Here is a 22,702-nt window from a genome sequence, read left to right on the forward strand (position 1 = left end):
AAAATTAGATCCAGAATCAGCCGATGTCAGCCCCAGTTAAAGCCTTGCCGACTCAGGACTGACTAGTGGTGTAACCTCGGACAAATATCCATGCTTCCTGTAGCCTGAGTTTCCTTATTTATTAAATAGGCATAGAAATAATTGTCCTGCCTGTACCACAAGATTGTCAATAATCAAATAATATTCAATTGCTGGATAGAGTCAATATGTGTAATACAAACAGAAGGGATTCATATGAGTCTGCTGCTTTTCTGTCACAACCTTTCCCCTTGAAGGTGGCCAACAATTCCTCCTCTGTTATTTCCTTCATCCACTAGGAAAACTGAAATTCAAGTAGCTTCTGTCAAATGGAGTTAGTGTGGAGATGCAACAGGGTAGAAGGTTGTCACTCTGCTGTCCTCATCCCCCTTCGCCCTGCCCCCATCCACTTTCTCACCTCACAGTCACAATCTGGCCTCCATCCAAAATGACACCATTCATTTGGGCAATAAAGATGGCAGCCACCGCTTCATAAAGGGCTGTACCATCCATGTTAATGGTTGCTCCAACTGGGAGGACAAATCTGGTCACGCGCTTATCGATCCCTAGATTTTCTTCTAGGCAACGGAAGGTAACAGGCAAAGTTCCAGCACTGGGGGACAGAAAGAAACAGAGAGAAAGAGGGTTATGTCTGCTTTGGAGAATTAGGACAAAGAACAAATGGAATGACACTGCAAATTTTTTGTTCTTTTGTTCTCATCAGGCAATGTGACATGCAGAAAAGCAGTTTCTGGAGCCAAATTAAAAACCAGTGAGTTAGAGGCTCAACTTCAATCTTATTAAGATGCTAATAGGCAGAAAAATATTTTTGTTGGTTTTGGTTTTGAGGTCTACTCAGAGCTTCAAGTTCTCTTTTTCTTTTGGTCACTATTTCCATCTTGGATTAAATACTGAAGCACATCTGATTGCCTACACGAATTGGGCTGCAAAAAAAAAAAAAAAAAGGCTGAGAAAGAATCAGCTGTCAACAGTAAAATGGACTGAGGAATTTTTGAATGACCCATAATTTCATGCTAGAAAGACTGTTTCCAACAAAATGACTACATGAATTGCATCCAGCCCCTGGGAATTGCCCTGAGCTTGGCCTGCTAATTTAGAGAATGCAGGACAAAAATGTCAAGTTACTCTTCAGCATGAACCCAAGCTTCAAGCTGGGGGAACCTCACATAGAGTCCAACTCCCTGATATATGGCCATCAGCCAACTCTAAATCTCTACAATGACTTGGGGCAGTAAGGCATATGATCTGTAGCTAATCAAAGACAATATGGAGTGACTTCACTCACACTCCTCCCAGGTGTGGGTTGGAGATTAAACCATATGACCCAGCGTCAAAGCCTAGAATCCTGGCATCTCCATATAGCTTCTAAAATAGAGACTTCTTAGAACAAAGGCTGCTGAAGGCCAGAATATGATTTCCTTGTGGAAAAGTGCATAGGTGGTTGGGCAGATTTGCGTCAAAGTTTAAGTAATATGGAAAGCAATGTAGAACACTCAAATGGCATGAGTGTGCTTCGTGGCTCATTCTCTTTTGAATTGTTTCCTATTCAAATCTTAGCACAGTGCATTGGAAAACCCTGAATGCAGAGAGCATTTGGAAATGTCTACTCTCTTGCACTTAGAGCCTCAGTCATAATCACTACTTTCTACAAGTCAGAATTGGGGCTCCAAATAGGCTAGAGACAGATAACAAAAATCCAGGTTTCTCAGAGTGAGAGAAGACCAACATCTAAGTGAAGTGCAGATCCCAGGTACTGTTCAGGACCAGGGAACCCAGAAGCTCTAAAATTAGAGACATCCAAATCTGCACTTTTTTTTTTTTTTGGTACTAGAGATTGAATCTAGGGCTGTTTAACCACCAAGTCACATTCCTAGCCCTCTTTCTTTCTTTCTTTCTTTCTTTCTTTCTTAATTTTGAGACAGGGTCTTGCTAAATTGATTAAGGCCTTGCTTAGTTACTGAGGCTGGCCTTGAACTTACGATCATCCTGCCTCAGCCTCCCAAACCGCTGGGATTACAGGTCTGATATGCATCTTAAACAGACTTACAAGCTAATAATAATAACCTTAGGGGGCTCAGAATCATCTTGCCAGAACATCCTTTGTGATTATAAGTCAGAGGTCTATATAATGCCTCATCATAAGAAAAAGAAATGTATATCTGGGGTTATCCCATTACTAAAACATTATAAGCCCAGTAGAAACATTGTTTTGCTGTTTTTTTGCATGCATAAGATGCCATTGTACCTGGCTTGCTGCCCAGATGTTTTAATGAGAAATTAGTGTCTCTTTATCTCTCTCACCCTTTACCCCCATCATTTCCTGGGACTGTTTCAAAGGGTTGCCAGGACACCATAGCTGGTCTAAAAGGGCTGCTCAGTCATGGCTGGCAGCTGGATCCTCTATCACATGGCCCTAAGCAAACTTCTGGATCACTGGAATATATTAATTTTTATTATTGCATAATATTTATTATTCATTTTCCCAAAATGTCATCAAAGGGTCTTTAGACAATTAAAAAAAATGGAAAAAATATTGGTAAGGCATGAAAATATTCTCTATTTCTCCACTGGACAGACTTTATATTTGTGTCTTGAAAATCCGCAAAGACCCAATCAATCCAAACCAGAACTTGAGAATGTCAATGCTTTCCTGTGTCGACAGGCTGGCATTCTGGCACTGCTTTTTGGCTCCTGCCTCAAAGGCCATAGGACTGTCTTCAAATGTTGCTAATAATAATGTCAGATTCTGGAGAGTCTTCCTGCTTTCCAGATGAGTTTTAATGGCATACACTGAAGTCCCAGGGATGCACAGAGGTCTGATCTGGGCCACACCCCTCCATCTGTCTTCCTTGTCACCAGACTCTGTACCCATCCAGAAGAGCAAATCAACCACTTTCAATGACCTCATTCAGAATAAGGTCCAAAGAAGCAGAAAGTGTATTTAACAGACTGTCCCTGAGATTTTTTTTTTTAATCTCCCTTGTGTCCATTATGACAAAGAAATTCTCAATTAATTTTTGGTATATGATTCCTGCCACATTGCCTTTTTCAAAAAGGAAACTCAACATCCAGGCAAAAATTATGTTTTTAGGGGAAGATTAAAACCATATGTTTTGTTCAAATGAAATGCAGGGGTAAAGGGAGAAATAATTCTAATATTTGCAGTCTTGGTCCAAGCATTTATCTTTGATTTAAATACGAGGATATGCCTTGACTTATCTCATCCTAAAAAGCACTGGAATAATGGTCTGCTCATTCAAAAGAAAAAAATATGTATATTTTTGAAACCATTTAAAGATAAAAATCATAAGGGTACTAGAAGAAAACATAAAGCAATATTTTGAAATTGTGAATAGAAACATATGCTTGAGCAAAACTGAAATTCCTTATAGTAAGGGAAATGTTTACAGTTTTGACAAGGGACAAATTTAAAACTTTTGGTGGCAAAAGAGCACTGTGAATTTTTTTGGCCAAGTCAAGTGGGAGGGGCATCATTGCAACATGTGGCACAGGACACACAAAAAAAGCTTGAAAACAGAGCAGAAGAGGATTTAAAAAACAAAACAAAACGAAACAAAAAACGAGCTGGTTCACATACAATTCAAAAGGTGGGGAGAGTAGTGCAGGGTGGGCAGGGAGGGGAGAAGGATCAATAAACACAGGAAAAGATGTTTCCCCTTGTTAGTACTCCAAGATATACAGATTCAATGAGATAGCTTTTCACCAATGAGAATGGAATGTGTTAAAGTGACTGACACTTATTCAGAATATCTGGCCTTCCTGGCATGTAGGAAGGGAAGGGCTCACTCTAGTTAGTGCAAACATAAAATAGTGTACTCTTCTGAATTGCAATTGGGTGATATGTTTCAAAACTGTCAATATGTACACCATTTGACTCAGGAGTTTCACTTCTAGACGTATGTCCTCCGCAGATCATTAGACAAACTTGCAGAGATATACCTATAAGGATTCTTGTCACAGCCCCCTTTAATAGACAGGCTTTAAATGTATATTACTGGGGGTGGAAAGGGATGGAGTTTGTACCATAGTACATATAGTACTTTACAAAATAGTAGTAAAAAAAATCTATGAATGAACATCATTTTTTATTATATGTTGATCAGTGAAAAATAGCAGTTTCCAAATCAATACATATACATAGTAAGCCTGGACAGATATATGTAACTATAAAGATTAACGAAAAAGTTATTAGCAATCATCACTTGGGGATAAAATAACTAACTTGTCATGTTCATTATGTTATTCAAAATTTTATTCACTATCTGAACTTTATCACTATGAGCAAATACCACACTCATAATTAGTAATCAAAAATAAAATCGAGTAAGGTTGTTTATAGTTTTGAAAAAAAAAGATTTACTTTTCCTCTAAAGGGAGAGGGTCTTTATAGATAGAGATACTTAGTCACAGATAATTTATAGGACCAAGTAGGAAAAAGCAAATTTTAAAGTGTTTCCCTTCATCTTAGGAAATAGGATGCTGAATCTGGGTCCCCAGGATGGTATGTATATATTTTAGCTTTTTATGAAAGCCTGTGTTCTGTTAATGCCAAATTCTCATTGATTTTCAAGATGGAAATATAATTTGGCTTCCCAGGTGGTTACCACTTTGGGCCTGGTAGGTCACTTCAGGAAAAACTGACGGCCTGCTCAGTAGCCTTAGGTTAGCTTGGCCACACCTGTGTCACAGAGGTGCCACCTCACCAGCGGTGTGTGGGCTTAGCAACCAGGATCTGGCTTCAAGCTGTGGGATTCAGAGTTTGCTGGCCCTCACTGCCATCTGTTTCATGATCTCAGACTTAATTTTGTGACCTACGGACACAGAGGCAAAAATAAAACAACTATAGAATCCTGAAGTAATAAAACTCTTTTAGTCTTTGAAATTCTAAATAACCAGGCATTTCTTATGTATTCCTATTTCTTTATTTTTTTAATTATGTGTTGCTTTTGCTAATTGGGCTCCAAGATTATATTTTAAAAAATTATTTTCCTTGCAGATATTTGCGATGCTCCTTGGCTCCCTAGGCACTGGCATGAGGTCATGGAGGATCTGACTCTATGTCAAGGTCAAGTCAAGTCAATTTGATTTTGAGAAAAAAAAAATTAAGCTGGGGCGGAATGGCCCATTAAAGGTTCATGTTGAGGGCAAAGGCTTGGCTTTGAGGCTTGGCTCATTTTGTTGGAAAAATCTCACTTAATGTACCATTCACCCTGTAAAAGCCCTCCTCCTTTTGAAAAATTGTTTCCCCAAATCTCAAGAGTGAAACTTTTTTATATCATTTTTCCAAATCATAGGTGGGATGTTATTGAACAACATCCTGTAACACCCTTCTGGAAAAGACATAAAACCAAACTGAATCAATGATTTATGTAGCAAGTTAGGCATGCAAATTGATAGTGTGCATTCGTTTAAAAATATAATATAATATCATGTTTCCAATTCAGTTGCCCAGCAACAAAAATGTTCATCAGAAGGCTTGGAGGTTCCTAGAAAAAGGCCAAAAGTTTGAAGTGTTCACCTTTCCTAAAGGATTTTAATAATTTGTGAAAAGTGTTCTCATTGAACTTTGCAACCGGAGGATTTTGAGAAACGGGAAGTGGCCAATGGGGCAAAGGACGAAACAGAAAGAAAGGTGATTTCTCATATTCTCTACCTGGAAGCAGTGCCCAGGGCAGTGATCCAAGCTTGAAAAATGCCAGCAAAAAAGGAGAACGGGTTTTTCCTGGTCACCAGAAAGTAAATCAAAGGGAGAAAGATGCCCCCGTGGATGATGAGGCCCACGATCACGGTGACCATGTACATCCCCAGTTGCCTAGCAACCACTTCTAAGTCCTTGATGGCAATGATCTTCCCACAGATTAGGCAGGCGATACCCAGGGGAGAGTACCTGAAAAACACACAGGAAAGAAAGAGCATCGAAGAGATCATTAGGGGATTCAGAACTCAAATCTGGGCCCTCCTATGTGCTTCACCCTCAGGGAAACCGTTCATTTTCCGCACAAAAAGAGTTCTGCTCAGAAAAGGGGTCATGAGATTCAATGGATGTTGTTTTTCCTCTGGATTAACGGCTTTAACTGAAGTCTGGTTTATGCACCTAGTGACGCCTGCTCTGACGAAGAGTCCAAAGGCACACTGTGCTGCTGAGGTGTGTTTGGGGAATAAGAGGGACTCGCCTTATCACCTTTCACCTCAACCGTCTTTCTTGAGTCGCCAAGTGAAAAAGTGAGAGGTGAGGGTTCTATCTCTGGGAAACTGACTTGTTGGATTTTTGTGCCCTGCAGCTCCTTCTTAGACATTGGGGATAACTTTTAGAGCTTTTCAGAAATTTATAAACTGGGGTTTGTAAATTTGCATTGCTTTGTTTGGAAGGCAGGGAATATATATATATATATATATTCAAACAGAGAGAGAGAGAGAGAGAGAGAGAGAGAGAGAGAGAGAAACACTACCAAAATAAGAAAACCACCTGAAACCAAAGTGTGCATTTAGAGAAGTGTGGTTTTACTACTTCTAAGCCTGAAACTACTTCTTCCTTAACAATAAAGCTGACCACTGTTCGTTGTGTTTTCAAGCATCCTGGTGAGAAAGGGACACTCAGCCTCCTTTATTTATTTATTTGTTTGTTTGTTTATCTATTTTTACTGGGGATTGACCAGGGAACTCAACCGCTGAGCCACAGCCTTATCCCCATTTTATATTTTATTTAGAGACAGGGTCTCACTGAGTTGCTTAGGGCTTCACTTTTGCTGAGGCTGGCTTTGAACTCTCTGTCCTCCTGCCTTAGCCTCTCTAGCTGCTGGGACTACAGGCATGCACCACCGCACCCGGCTTAGAGCCTCATTTAATTCTCACCACAACACTAAAATCTAGACATTGTTATTCTCATATGGCAAGTGAAGAAACTGTAGTTTGGGGAAGTTCAATAAGCAGCCTAAGAGCCACAAGACCAGGAAGTAAAAGAACAACTCAGGTCTGTGGATCTCCACGACCCAGGGGTTTTCCTCTCTCAAGCCAAGTGACTTCCCTTTAGTGAGGAATCCCAGTTATTAGAAGATAAGCAGACAACCCACCGCATCCCCATCTGCCCTATAAGCTTATCGTCTATCCCTAGCTTATCGTTGTTTTATGGAGAGCTTGGGAACTGATTTGGTTCCCACCCTTGGGAAAGCCAACCGTTTTCTCTCTCATCTTGAGCTTATTCTCTGTGTGTTGGCAACATCCTGTTTTTCCTTCTTCTTCTCTTTTATCCCATGTGGTGTTGCTGGGACATGAATTTGTTCGGCCTGTGATAGTTTCTGGCTGAAATGAACATATTTGTAGGAAGGTTGATATGTTATTTAAAATGATAAACATATTTGTGAGAAAGACCATGTGGTGGATGGAGCCCCCACATAAGGCTCCCCGCAGGGGCAGGGAGTCTGGAAAGAAAGCACTTGCCTCAAGGAACTTGTGTTTTTCAGTTGCACCTGGACCAAGTCCTTCCCTGGGTTACAGAAGAGCAGGTGCGAGTCACACAGGCAACAGCAGAAGACACAAGGCTGGTCCAGCCACCTGTCAGCTATGTGACCTTGCACTCATGGGCCACCTGCGTCACCACTATGTGACCTTGGTTCCCATTTTACAGACACGGCTGTCCAGGTGTACGGAGACTGACTCCAACCTCACCTGGTGATGTGAGTTTGAAACTTTTGAACACGCATACGAACGCATGGCTGAAACTCAATCTCCTCCTCCGTGCCTGCCAGGACCGTTAGTTCTCTGACTCCTGACACAGGAATCCCTCAGAGGCTCTGGGGTCACACGTATACCCAGTGTCCCCTCATCGTCAATGCTTAATGAGTCAACTCAGAATTAACGAGGCTTCCTAAGACATCTCGCAGGCCACCCAATGGCAGATGCTTTTATGAGCAAAATATTATCTCAAGAGGAAGTTTATCCTGGGTGAGCCAGGATAGTAACTGACAGTAATGAGATAGAACAGGAGCATAGCCCCTCTCTTTCCTGAAGACCATCCAGCCTGGCCCTTATGATCCTTTTCCTGGGGCACAGTCTGGCCATGATTGAGGCCTACTTTCCTAAACATTAGAAAGGCTGAAACCTCTGTCACGACATTGATGCGTTGTCTTTCCCGCTGTCTTACATTCTCCTGCTGTATCCATGGTCACAACAACTCATAAGTCAGCAGGGTAGTCTCATTGTAAATAACTAAGCAGAAACGCACCTTCTTATAAAGCCAGAATGTGTTTATCTTCATAAACCAAGAGATCAATTCTTTCCCAAGCACCAATCACCCTTTAACAAAGTCCAGAAAAAAAACACAGACATGAGCTGTTTGGGGTACCGTTCCATTCCCCCTCCCTCTCCCAATCTGGGTCAAGCAGTTTGTAGAATGGAGAGAAAATGTTTTCAAGGCTCTTTGCCAAGGAAGACCAGCTATTGGAGTGCCCTGGAGAGCTCATTTGAGCCAGAGCCAAATGGACTAGAGAGAGGCAGGAGTTTACCTCTGGAGCCCTCTGCTCACGGGGAAAGCAGGACCTCCCAGTGTAAATGGAGAGTGTTAGTCAAGGGACAGAAGGTGAAGTGTTCTGGTCAATAAACATGGAATGCAGGAGCCCTTGTTTACCAAACACCTTGTGTCCAGGACTCGTATGAGCATTGATTAGGACAAGAAAAGAGCCTTTGTTCTGGGTTAAGGTTAGGGGCTGTTACTTCCCTGCAACTGTTTTTAAAACAAGTACCAAGTCTTCACTCAGAAGCTGAGATTCTGAGTTCCTGGCTTCCAGATCAACGAATCATCTCATTGAAAATGACATTCCATGGAAAAGATAGGGTCTACGCCCAGGGTCTAAAGTCAGTCACCACTCAAAGTTTCTGAGACGAAGCCAAGAAAGTCACAAACCAACAAAGTCAAGAGGCTACATGACCAACTGAGAGTTCTGTAGAAAAGTAAAAAGTGATGTCCAGTCATTCTTGGGCCTGTTTCTAAGTTAGAAGGACATGAGCCCTGAGCTGCAGGTGTGAATTCACTCCCATGCCACCCTCAGCTGGTGATATTCTCAGTTCTGTTCATTGTGTCAAGGCCACTAATCATCAAGAGCTGGCCTGAGTCTTGTTCTTACTGCTATGACATCCACTCCAGCCTCTACCCACTAAGAACCTCAGTTCTCCCAATTCCCCACTTGCCCAGAAAGATACCCCTTCCCGTGGTCTCCACTCCACAAACTCATCCCCAGCACTCAACCTACCAGTGTCTGCACTCATGGGCCACCTGCGTCACCACTGCCCGGCTGTCTTAACAGTGTGTGTTCCCAAAACTCACCACCTAAAGCTGGCCTGATGTGTTTGGAAACCACTGTTTCAAGGAACAGACATCTCATCGGCCAATGAGGAACTGCAAATAGAACTTGGTTAGCCTTTGGAGACCATTTACCTTAGCTCCAATTTACTCAAGACCTTTGACGTCCAACCCACTAAAATGATAAATTTGGGACTTTCAAGCTTGGGACAGATGGTAGGATAGTCTCTGGGAATGGAGGTAAGCCAAGGGACTTTCTCAGTCCTGCTCTAAACTCCCTCTGGTTCTGTCCCATAGTTTCCAGTAGCAACCCCCATGTGACAGTTTGGGATGGATCTCAAGAGAATTCAGAATTAAAAGAGACCATCAATAAAGAGGTAACCCCACATCCCAAGAGTTGATTCAAAGTGCTGTCTGGACTCAGGCTCAGAAAAGCTCCAAACCTCAATTTTTTCCCAGGTAGGGATAGTTATTTCAGTTACCCAAGAGGAATTTTTGTTGAGAGAGACCACATGTAGATTAGAACTTTTATCTGGAAAGAGTAAAATTCAGTTCATATAGACTCCAGGGTTGTTGCCCACCTCCCCACCCCTCCAAAAAAAAAGGGTGGGGGGAACCCCATGGATTTAGTTTCACAAGTAAATAGACCCCAGTCCATCAGCTGGCCTGCAGGGTCTTCCTGTTCTGCCTACTATCTATCTGCCTGTCCACCTCCCTTGCCTTCTATCCCTGTCTCACCAACTGACCACACTCTGGCCACTGGAGACCTTTGTCCTGATTTTCAAAACCCTCCCACTCTTCAGGTCTTCATGGCGTTGCCTTCCCCTCAGGAGAGCCCTGCCTGGCCCCTCACCCTCACCCCCATATCACTCTATCCCACATCCCTGCTTTATTGTCTTGGTAGAACTTATTACTATTTGAATTATGTGTTTCCGTTTGTTCTCTCTTCTCTCCTTTCCCTAGAACGTAAGCTTCATGAGGGCAGAGAATTTCCTCTGTCTTATTCGCCATGATAGACAGAAGAGATATGTACTGAATGAGAGAATAGACGGGCTGACTAAACTTAGTGGGGCTCCTCCACCTTCTAGGTCCACCCCTGTACTTCCTGAAAGAGCCCTTCTGAGTCACTTAGCAGGAATCCCATCCTCACTTCTCATCACTGTGCATATCTGATCAGGTTCCTCATCCTCCATCTCCCAGCTGATGTCTTCACCCTGACCTGTCTGTAGCCAGAATCCCATTAAGTCAGTTTAGCCACAATCTCTCACTCCTGATGACCACTTAGAAATTTTCCCTCCACTGACCTCCAGCCTGCTCCTTGGCTCCCAATTCCCCACTTGCCCAGCTGTACTAGAGGTGGAGCCTATTCTCTCTCCCCCACAGCATCATCCATTGCCACGGTCCCCAGACCTCAAGATGGTCCTGAATAATGCCTTCCTCATTTTCTTAACAAGTATCACTAAGAAGTTTCGTTTTAACAGTGTGGACGGTTGGTGGAAGGCAGTGGTTAAGTGGGAGAAAGAATTAGAAGGGTGCATAGAGATTTTACTTACTCCTTTTTGTTTTCAGAGTAGAAGATTATGAGAGTTTTACCTTCTACTTAAGTTTTTCAGATTTTCCAAAAAAGAAAAAAAGAGGATATGAAAAAAATCACACCAAAATGAAGGGTGTTTCAGGCTTTGTAGAGAATTCCTGAACACAGAAATACGCAAGACACGGCTCAAATTGATGATAATGACGCTAATCTCAAAATTACCATTTTGATACTAATTTGTGCAAAGCACTCAGATAGTTCCTGACACACAGGAAATGTTCCAGGACTGTTTCACAGTCTCATCTAATTCTCGTAGCAACCCAATGACACGAATTCTACAATCATCTCATTTTACAGTGAAGATACTGGGTTTTAGAATGTGTCTAACCTGCCTAAGTTCACACAGCCTGTAACAGGAGGATCTCAGATTCAATCTGATCTGAAGACAGAAAGAAATTGAGTTAGGTAGCTCATATAGCTCCAAAGAACTTGGGAAAGTCAACCTTGGTGCTTAGTTTTCTCACCTGGAAAATGGGCTAAAAGAAGTATCTATTTATGTATCTATTAAGTATCTAGTTACTATTGTGAGGAATGAGTGAGTTAAGGCATGTAAAATAAATAGAACTATATCAAGCATATAGCAGGAATTTGGTAAATCTTAACTGTGATTTAACAATAATAACTATAATTTCCTCAATAATAGATGGGTTAATACATATACAGTAATCACAATAATAATTAACAAATAGCAAGAATTTAACAACTGTTAAAAGTTAATAATTACTATTATTAGTTTTTCAATGCTATGTTTTGCTACTATTTCAAACTTTTACTATTACATAGAGAAGAATACAAAAGAACTCTGATGATTTTAACTTGAGGGGTCAGTTAAAGGGTAGTTGGCTGTTTTCCCAGAGCCTTCTCACAACTACGTCATTATCAAATGATGATGCTGATGAGGTGGCTAAAGAATGAATAGAATGTGTAGAATTGGCCCTCATATGTAGAACACCCTCCTGACTACCTAGATGAGGCAACCAGACAGCTGTCAGGAATCATGCCTCACAATGGCCCTTCATCTCCCAGAGAACGAGGTTAAATCTACAAGAGTTTTGGTTTCAATGAATGGGAAACTTCTTCTTAATCCACACCACCCTTCACCCATGAGGAGAAGGGAGACTATGCTCTATCCCCCTGACTCATCAGATTGCCTAGAAGATTCTATTTTCTGCAAGGGTTCAGTAGAAATGATGTTGGTATAGATGAACACAATTTTTATACATTATCCACATGGTTGGCATCATATTCAGAAATATAAACTGTGTCTTTAGAACAAGGATGTACCTTGTGCTGTGAATTCTAGGGAACAAGAGCAGATTCTAATATGTAGGTGAGAGGCCTATTCTGCTTTATGTAGTATTGCTCAGTAAACACTCAGCAGAGTTGGGAAACCAGTGGGTGGGACCAGATTTCTAAGAGCACGTCCGGTTTTAGCACAACCTCTGCAACCTCACTGTTGCCCACATGGCTGACAACTGCCTCTTTCCTCTTCTGTACGAATCACGAGTGACCCGGGTGGAAGACATTACTTTTGGAGTTTAGAATATTGGATCAGAATCTCCACAATCCTTGGATCAGGCCTTGTCTCTGGTATCTTGGGTTGGTCTTACATCTCTGATACGGTTCATCTGTAGTATTACTGGTTGTGGTTTTTCAGTCTTGTTCCTTTTTCTTCCAGTGTAGGGATCAGCAGACTTTTTATGTGACGAGCCAGGCAGTATATACTTTAGTTTGGGGGAAATCTACAGTCACAGTGGCAACTATTAAACTCTGCTGTTATAATAAGCAAGCAGCCACAGGAAATGTGTAAAAACAAATGGGCATGGCTGTGTTCCAATAAAACTTTGTTTATGGACACTGAATGTGAATTCCACATAATTTTCATGTGTCATGGAACACCATTCTTTTGATTTTCTTTGCTTTTTAAGCATTGCAATCAGCTGAACATTTGTGCCCCTCTCCATTCATGTGTTGAAATTGTAGCTGCCAATGTGATGATATTAGGCGGTGGGGGTTGTTTGGATGTGATTAGATTATGATAGTGAAGCTCTACTAAGTGGGGTTAGTGCCTGCTACATTTTGAATGTTTGTGTTTCCCCCCAAAATTCATACATTGAAACTTAATTTCTCATGCAGAGTGTTGGCAAGTGGGCCATTCAGGAGGAGAGTCCTCAAGAAGGGGGTTAGTGTCCTTATCAAAAAGGCTTGAGGAGGCCTGCTTGCCCCTTCTACATATAGAAGGAATCGTCTATGAGGAAAAGGCTCTCACCAGACACCAAGGCTGTTAATGCCTTAATTTTGGGCTTCCTAATCTATAGAACTATGAGCAGTCGATTTCTATTCTTCATAATTTACCCAGTCTAAGGCATTTTTTATAGCAGCTGGAATGAACTGAAAGAATGTCCTTATAAAGGATATAAGAGGGTTTCTAACTCTCTTTTCACCAAGTGAAGATCCAGTGAGAAGTTGGTCATCTACAACCTAGAAGAGGGCCCTCACCAGAACCCAACCATGCTGGCACCCGGATCTCAGAATGCCAGCCTCCAGAACTCTGCACAACAAATCTTTGTCATGGATGAACTACTCAGTACTTTGTTACAGCAGCCTGAACTAAGACAGACACTTAAAACAGTTAAACCTATCCTCAGCTTATGAGACCTACAAAATAAGTGATATATCAGATTTGACTCCACCGTCACTATATATTGGCCCCTGTTCTAGGGGAAGCTCAAGAAAATATTTCCATCTTTTCTCAAGGTCTTTCTAGAAAGCCACTTGACAGTGCATACCCACTCTTTCCTGCAGGGAGGGTCCAGTATCCTCTGGGGACCCCTAGGCCTTGGCATTCCCCACTACGATAAAGAACACACAACTTACCACATGATCATGATCACTAACTTCATTACAATCTCATTCAAAATGTTGAAGAACTCCACCATCAGCTTGGCTTGCTCACCCATCTTCCCCATGGCGATGCCGAAGGCAATGAAAAATCCTATCAGACCTGTTGGGGGAATCACATTACACATAAGGGCAAATTATAAACCATGTGCTTCTTTTCCCTCTGTCTTTACCATTCCCAATGTAGGGGAGGGAGCCATTTACCCTGGGAATCAAGAGACAAAACCATCATATTTCACACTGAAAGTATTTTCTCCCTGGATAATCACAACTTTCCTTAACACTTTCCACATCAGCAGGTTAAACTCCAAGTAGTTTAAGTGTCAGTTCCTTAAAGAAAATTAATTCATTTTCATTTCTAGCTAAAAAAAAAAAAAAAAAAGTGCTCTCTTCTTTCCCTCCTCACTTGTGAAATCCTGTGAAACCACGTGTAAGCAGATTCCATTATTACATAGATTAATGAAGAAAGACTTGTTGGGACTTGGAGATTATCATGCAAACTTTGCAGCCAATATTGGAACAGCAGAGACCAATTAGTTAATAAAGTCTTTGCTAGGGTTATGTCTAGATTATTTGGGTCTTATTCCCCACATAATAAATGGTTGGCATGTTTCACTCTTGGAAAACCCTAGAGATAAAATTATTTTTCTATTCTTGTATATTCTATTCTTTCTATTCTTTTTACCTAATGTGAAAAGGAGGAAGAATGTTGAAAATTCAAATGGAAAGTATTAAGAAATCCAAAGCCAATTGGGAAACCCCAATTTATCTTGTTTGAATTCAACCTGTTATTTATGTTCTAATTTGTCATAATTATTTTCATGATTAAATGGTTAGAACACCTTCTTTTTATCTATCTTTTTCAAGATCATAAAGGCTGAATGTAGATTTCACTGTCAGATTTTGCTAGTCCCTAGCCCCTCTCCCCTCTCCTCCATTCACTTCACATCCTAGTTTAGCCCATGCCAGCCTCCAGGGTCAATCCTAATCCCAGGCGGGAAGGATTTGAGAAGTTGGGTCCCCACCCTCTTGATGTCAGTCAGCATGCAATTGACTAAGTCCTGGACTAAGTCCAACTCTCGACCTTGGGTCTTATTTCTGTGTTAGTTTTTGCCTCATCACCTGCGCCTGAGGTCCTGGGAATCTGCCCTGAAGTTTAATTCCTCCAAGGCTGATCCTGGTTTTCCCTCCCTAGAAGATTCCCTCTGCCACTCCAGTTAATCCTTTCCACTCTCCCCCTCAGAATTTCACCCCAACCTGGTGGGACTGGGGCACACACATGGCCCACAGACATCCCCAGTACCTCCTGAGGCTGATCTGGATTTCTGATTGCCAATTGCTATGGGTTCCCCAACCTCTGACTCATTATTCCCGGTTTGGGGACTATTTCTGACTATTTGCGTGAACTATGTATAAATCTTGTTATACCTTTGGTTCAGGCTTTGCTTGTCCTGTGGTTTTGACCCTGACCATGAAGCATGGTCCATCTTCTACCCCCTTCCCTCTATTCTCTATCTCCACACCAACCCTGTCCCAGTTTGGCAGCCCTTATTTCCAGTCTCTCCCCATTATATCCAGTTTCCTATTGTGTGCAGTTATGCTTGGAATTCTGACCTATGTCAGGTAAATTATAGCATTATAACTTGACTTTCTTAGTCAAGTTCTGTCATTGAATCTCTACCCAAATTGTTTAGCTAACCTTTGTGGGAATCTCTCTCTCTCTCTCTCTCTCTCTCTCTCTCTCTCTCTCTCTCTCTCTCTCTCCAGCAAAAAGAATCCAACTCTTATGCTTTCTAAATTGCTAATGTTTAACATTTAATATCTCCACTTTTAGCTTTTGGCCATAAGGTTTAACTAGTGACTTCACATGTGAGTTATTCACCCAAGAAAGACAAGGGCTTAGGGAAGATTGGATCCAGAACCCAGCAGACTAGTTCTAAATAATGTATAAGATCAATCTCAGGCTACTCCTAAACCCTTCTCTCAAGCCCAGGGAAAGCAGTTTTCTGAGTGAAAAATAATAAATCTGTGGATATTCTGGCCGAGAATACCCAGTTTTACTTGGTTAATGCCATTTGAAAACTTCAAGAGAAAAATGCATGGGGTCTCAAGGTCCCGAAGAATTGGAATGAAAAAGCTGCCCCCTGGGTCAGTGAACAGGGACTGTATGTATGAGTCAGAAGACAGATTTTAAAAAGAGCTATTGGAGTTGATTTAAGCAGTTGGGATTAAGATGGAGCTCAGATTTTTTTTGTTTTGTTTTTAAAGGAGAGAAACAGGTCCTTAAAGGAGTGTGAGGCAGAGCCAGGGCTGTATCTTCATTTATTGATGTGCTGGATCCTTGGGACTTTCCAAAGCCAAAGAGCAGAAAGAAGGAAAAACAAAACCAAACCAAAAAAGGCTCCATCTCCACCCCTGGAAGATCATGGAAAGAACCTTATTTCGACCATGATTGGTACATGGGAAGTTTCTCAATAGCCTAACTTCCTTTGGCTTCCAGAGCCTTGATCTGCACTTGGATGGAAACCCATATACAACTTGTCGTTTCCCTGGGTAAACATTGCCTAATTGAAATCACTCACTGGGACTGGCGAGTTTCACTTGAACAAAGCCCTCTTAGATGCGCGGTCACTGGGGTTGGGAGGGTTGCAAGTTGTGTTGAAACTCCCAGGTCATGTGACTTTCCACCAAGACTCTGAATGATTCACTCCAAAACCTTGACCCCTCGTTATTCAGGACCTCCACCTTCTCCAGAGTTGGGGGCAGACACTGTGACAAAGATTTGGGTCTTGGGGCTAGGGTTGTGACTCAGTGGTACAGTGCTCGCCTAGCACGTATGAGGCACTGGGTTCCATCCTCAGCACCACATAAAAATGAAATAAAGATATTATGTTCACCTACTACTGAAAAAAATTTTTTTTTTTTTAAAGAGTTAGGTCTCCAGTTATGACCTGTCAGAAGAAACCAGGGGACACTGGGAAGGTCCTGAAAGGGCCATGGATATCTGGGCAATTGGAGGAAGCTGCTCACAGGCCAAGGATATTTGCAAAGCCTCCTTCTCAGAACTCTCCCACTTTCTCCTCTCTCCTTCCACCCCTCCCCTCCCACTGATGATCAACAATGTTTATTGATATTCCTGTTGCCTGGCAACCTAGTCAGCTTATCTGTTCCCTCAATCACTTACCCAACCTGCTACCTGCCAGGCCAAATAAAAGAGATCCCACTTCCATTTCTCAGTAACTGGGAGGTCCTGCTCACACTACCTTTCAATAGTCTTGATTGGTGAGCAGTAGGGATATCAAAGTTAGAAGAGTTAGAATAAAAACGGGACCCCCCAATTACATTCTGAATGTCAGATACACAGTGACTTTTTGTTGTTGTTGTTTGGTATTTGTACATCCCCTGCAATATTTGGGACATACTTACATTTTAAAGTTACTTATTATTTATCTAAAATTCAAATTTAATTGAGTACCCTGTATTTCAACTTGGCAACCCAACCAAGGAGACGGAGCATTTGCCCCCTTAGATAGCTGAGATCTAAAATGCTGTCAGCTGAGTTCTTCAAAGTGTCCTTTGGAAGATCTGGCTCAGAAAACCAGATTCCCTATTTCTCTTATGAATAAATGTTCCTCTTTCTTGTCTTAGGGACTCCATTCTAGTGGTGGGTGGAGATTATGAAGGGGAGCGTGCCCCCATAATGTGGGGGAGTGCAGAGTAAACTGGTCAAAGTGTAACTACAACGTGAGGGAGATCTCTGTGGGGGTGCATTTGATTGAGCTCCCCAGCTCTTTAGCCACTTATAGGGGTTGTGGTACTGGGAGTTTAACCCAGGGTGCTTTACCACTGAGCTACACCCCCAGTCCTTGTTATTTTTTTATTTACAGACAGGGTCCCACTAAGTTGCTAGGGCCTCACTAAGTTGTTGAAGCTGGCTTTGAACTTGCTATCCTCCTGCCTCAGCTTCCCAAACTGCTAGGACCACAAGTGTGTGCCTCCACACCCGGCTTCAGCCACTTTTATTAATGATCATAGTCCATCTGAATGGAGCACATGCAGGCACTATTGTGTATTATATATACAATCTCATGTGACCCTGACAAGGATCCACAAAGGAGATGACAATCCCATCTCCATTTTACAACAGAGGCTCAGAAAAGTGGAGCTACTTGTGCCAAGTCAGAGAACTCGTGACCGGTCCACAAAGGGTCCAAACCCAGGTCTGGCCAGCTGCAAAGAACTCCCGGGGTGGAATGCTAAGAAGGCACCTGGCTGGCGGTAAGCGCTCCCTGGAATCCCAGGAAGTTAAACAGATCGTCTGCAAAGCCCCTGGGGCCCTACTCCAATACTCCAAGATACTGGTAGCTTTGCGTTTGTTTACAGACGGGAGGACACCTTGTCTAGCACAGCACTGGTACAGACAGGCAGCACCAAACAACACTTAGGCAGCGAAAGAAATGCATGTGTCACGGAATAACATGGAGATTCGGATAAGATCACTTGCCAACATCAGAGAGGCAGGGAATGTGCCCGGTGAATGTCAGCCCCCTCCTCTTTCCCATACCTGACTGCTAGCCCGGTTCCCCTTGCTCTTATCAGCTTCCAGTCCCAGAGAGACTCAGGTTGCTCCCCAGAGAGAGCCTCCTGCTCCACCTAGAGGTCAGCAGAGTTAATTTTCTGAAAAGGTGTGAGGGAGGTGGAGCTGCTGAGAGGAGGAGTTTGAACCGCAGGAAAGGCTGTGTCCAGCCAGCAGAGGCGCCTCCCTGGGCCAGGAACCCCCTCATAATCAGTTTGCCTACCTAAGACATTCATCCCATCCTTGAACTCCAGGCCCTTTTTGATAACCATCTGAGTTTCCTCGGGAGCCTCCATCACAGTCTCGTTCAACAGGGAGACAACAGCGTTGGTTGCATTGGTCTCCTCTGACTCAGGTGCCACCAGGACTTTCTTTGTCACTGTTTGAATCTAATGGAGGAACAAACAAAACAAAACAAAACAAAACAAAAAAAGCACACAGATAAGACTTGATCTGAAAGGTCACAAAAAGCCCCGCCACTCATATATTTTAAGGGTCCCTTATGTTAAAAATAATGAAGAAATGCCAAAACAAGGTTATGAGAATTGGAGACTATTTTATATGTTTGTATTTAAGAAATGATATTTTATTACACACATACCGTGGGATACAACTGTCTTTATCTCAAGATAATTACAGGATTGGTTAATTAGCTTGTCCTGTGCGACAGAACGCAAGCTGAAAGTCGGGGATGGGTGTCTTTCTTTACCATGATTGCACCTCTGGGCCTCAGGGACAACATCAAATGTCCAGCTGGAGACCCAGCGAGGTGGTTCTCCCTGCCCGTCGGACAGTCATCAAAAGCCAACTCTCACTTTGGATTCCTTCCAGAACCAGGGTGTCCATCAGGACCCCAGGTGTGACAGCTGCCTGCAGCCACCATGGCAGGAGCATGTGCTTGTATTTTGAATGTAGTGTTCGGTGAGAGAAAACCTGCTCTTTCTGGGCAGTACTGGCCACTGTCCTTAGCTCAGTGCTCCCTACGTCACTACACGCAGATGGCCCCCAAGGAACCTCCCATGCCGTTCCTCGATATCCGGGCAGCGGCCCTATTTTTAAAGGTGTCAGGCACCTTGCACACAGACCGCTGTGAAAACTCACATCTGAGCCCCCAAAAGCACCACCTCCAAGGATATTAAAATAGAACTCAGGCAGAATCCTAGAATGTCAGAGCTGGCATGCAGAAGGTGACAGATGGCTGAACCTGAATAGATATGAAAGAGGACGCATGGAGAAGCCAAGTGATCTTCAGACGTCATCGTCACTAGCAGAACTGGGACTTCAGCTCAAATGGCCTGACCATCATTGAGGTCGCTCCTTCTACCTGTGCTGCACGTTGGACTAGGCGGACCCAATCCTGCGGCTGGGCCCGACAGCGCTGAGTTGACCAGATGATAAAAATGGGAGAGAGGGAGGCCAGCATTCTCTGAGATGAGTCGGGTGCTCTGTTCTCAGCCTGGCCCAGGCGCTAGGGCAGGGACAGGCTGTGCAAGGAGAGAAGAGGCAGCCCGCTGGCCCCTTGCTCCGGGAGGCGGTGGTAGGAAAGAGAGACACAGGACTGGTCAGAGGGGAAGCCTCCACATAGCGGAATCAGGCTCCCAGGAAAGAAAACTGACAGCCTGTCTTGAGGAGGCAAAAGGAAGCCAGGGCTCGTGTTAGAGGCAGCCATGGTCATTGGCCCAGCATACGGTGGCTGCAGGGATCAGGTAGAAGGCCAGGCGCTCCAGGTTTGACACCTACTGCCCCTGTCAGTGGCCAACCCCAGAGCGGATTGCTAGTTAGTGACAGAAGCAAGGGTCAAAAGGTATTATGCTTGACTCCAAAATCCAGCTTCCAAATAGACAGGCCAGGAACTGAAGTTGAAGTTGAGGACACGGGAACACTGAAACACAGGCCTAATCCTCTGCCTGAGTCCCGGAGACACAGAGCCTGTCTGGGGTGGACAACCCCACATGGGTGCCAGCTCTAGTCGACCTGAGTCCAGGTCACCCTCACCTCCCAGCTTAAGAGCTGCAGAATCACCCGGTGTGGCAGTGCACGCCTTGAATTCCAGCAACTCGGGAGGCTGGGGAAGGAAGATCCCAGGTTCAAGGCCAGCCTCAGAAAGTTAGTGGGACTCTGTCTCAAAAAAAAAAAAAAAAAAAAAAAGACTGGGGGTGTAGTATAGAGGTAAAGTGCCCTGGGTCCAATCCCCAGTATACACACACACACACACACACACACACACACCCCTCCTGACTCACTCACTCACCTTCCTTCTTGTCTACCTACCATCTACGGTTATAGCTGCCTATAGTTCCATATCTGCCAGATTCATTATTTTATTCTTCTTGTGATTTTAAATAGAAAACCAGTCACCTCCCTGGCTCAAGCCCTCTTAGAAGAACCCACATCTGCCTTTGGCCTACAGGTCCCTCTGTGCTGGGCTTTCTCCTACTCTTTCCCTACACAGTGGCCTCACACTGGCCTCCCTTCTCCTTTCTAAACACCACCCACTGGCCTCTGCCTCAGCTCGGAAGGCTCTCTTCCCAGCCTCCCACAGGCCCAGCTCATTCTGATTTCCTATCGGTTCAGTTCAAATATCTCCCCTAGTGACTACTCAGCCCACGTCATCCGGCCCTCAGAAGGCACCTATCCTGTGTATTCACCTGACACGTGTTTGGGGCTCTCTCCCTCCCCCTGGATATGCATAAGCCCTGGAGCTGCGCCCTCCTCTCTCATTCCTGTGGCATCTGATGCTGAGCAGAGGGCCCACAGGCATTGGCTGAGTTCCCTGGAAGAAAAGATCCTGCGTCGCCTCTTGCTGGACTGGAGCTGTGCTGTCAGGCTACACGTCACAGCCAGTTGCTCCCTTGGAAACCTCACCTTGGTCCGGTCAGTCCTAAACACCAAGCCAGAAGCCTCCCTGCTCTCAGAGACCCAGGGCCTGATGGCCTCCTCTCCTCCAAGGCCCTCCTCCTACTCAGGCTAAAGGAATCTGCTCCATGAGGTAAAGGAGTCTACACTATTATTCCTCAGGTCGTCCCAACAGAAAGGAACTCTAATCCTGGGTTGAGTTAGAGACTAAAGCTCAGTTCTCATACGACTTTGGTCACTGGAGGGTAGGACCAAGCCAGGGTGAGGCAGAGAATAGTGCATTCCTCTATTTCAGGGTCACAGACGGTGGCCTTTGCCATGGACAGCTATCTGCAAAGACTGTCTATCAGCCAGAGAGGTCCCTGAATATGAGCCCAGCGGACATCACAGAAATTCATTTTAAGATCGGAACCACAGCTCCAAGGGCTTGACTGCTTCGTGGGCCTGCCTTCCAGACTGAGAGGAAGTGCATCTGGAGGCACAGCAGCAGGCACAGGAGGGAGGGAGGCCCAGCTGTGTCCTTCCCAGGGCCTCCCACGCTCCGACCCTCCAGAGTCTCCTCCTAGCTCAGCTCCCAGGAGCCACACTTCCAGAAGTTCCAGAGGGCTCCTTCCAAAATCTTAAGAACAGACTTGGCAGCCAATTGCGTCTGTCACTCCAAAGCAAGTAATTTCATCTTTCTAAGCTGGCTGGCGGCTGGGCAAGCACATGACACAATGGCAGGGGGTGGGGGGGGGGTGGGCACAGAAAGCACCCTCTTCTCCAGTCTAATTCTAGTGGTTCCCATTATACTTCTCCTCTTGGAATGATTTCCTCGGATACAGGTCCATGCTGCATGTACTACCAAACTAGCATTTTTTTAGTTTTACTTTGTTTTTAGTTAACATAATTATTATAATATTTATGGGCTACAATGTGATGTTTTAATATATGTACACACTGTGTAATCATCAAGTCAAGATAGTGGGCATATCTGTCACTCAAATATTTATCATTTCTTTGTAAAATAGCATCTAAGATCAGAGAACACATGTGTTCTGGATTCAGCAGAGGTTGGCAACTGCATCTTGGGGTCAACTGGGGACACAGACTTCCCTTCTGTCTCCTAAGTTCCTTCTTTTGTGATTCCCTGGAAATGGTTGACAGAGGCTCAATGGCTGTCACCTCGCCCCTCCCTGGGCTGCTGGGAACTCCGGTAAGTTCTAACCTAAGTTTCTGGCCTTGGGGACAGAAAATAAGCCAATAGAGTCTAGGCAGCTGATTCAGTGGTTATTCAGTGGTTCTACTTGGCAGAATCAACTGTTTTTAAAAGTCACAGTTTTTTAAAAAAAACATTCATGTGTGCTGTCAGCAGGAATACATAGTTCAACCCTTTTCTGTAAGGTTACTTTGCAATATCCAGCCAATTCGAAGTACCAAG

General features: G+C 43.7%; 1 protein-coding gene across 3 annotated transcripts in view; it reads right to left on the reverse strand.

Annotated features, from left to right (window-relative positions):
• Slc1a2 (solute carrier family 1 member 2) overlaps positions 1–22,702 on the reverse strand; it is a 145,819-nt gene that overhangs the window by 32,483 nt on the left and 90,634 nt on the right. For all 3 annotated transcript variants that reach the window (XM_058583277.1, XM_046456075.2, XM_046456072.2), the window contains exons 5-8: positions 18,650–18,815; positions 13,827–13,953; positions 5,714–5,947; positions 437–631 (exon numbers count right to left, since the gene is read on the reverse strand). In XM_058583277.1, the coding sequence (XP_058439260.1) occupies positions 437–631; positions 5,714–5,947; positions 13,827–13,953; positions 18,650–18,815 (722 nt within the window). The remainder of the gene's footprint in view (positions 1–436; positions 632–5,713; positions 5,948–13,826; positions 13,954–18,649; positions 18,816–22,702) is intronic.

Source organism: Marmota monax, unplaced genomic scaffold (assembly GCF_021218885.2).
Source record: "Marmota monax isolate L192 unplaced genomic scaffold, Marmota_monax_Labrador192_F-V1.1 WCK01_AAM20220418_F8-fsc00047, whole genome shotgun sequence".
Classification (NCBI taxonomy): Eukaryota; Metazoa; Chordata; class Mammalia; order Rodentia; family Sciuridae; genus Marmota; species Marmota monax.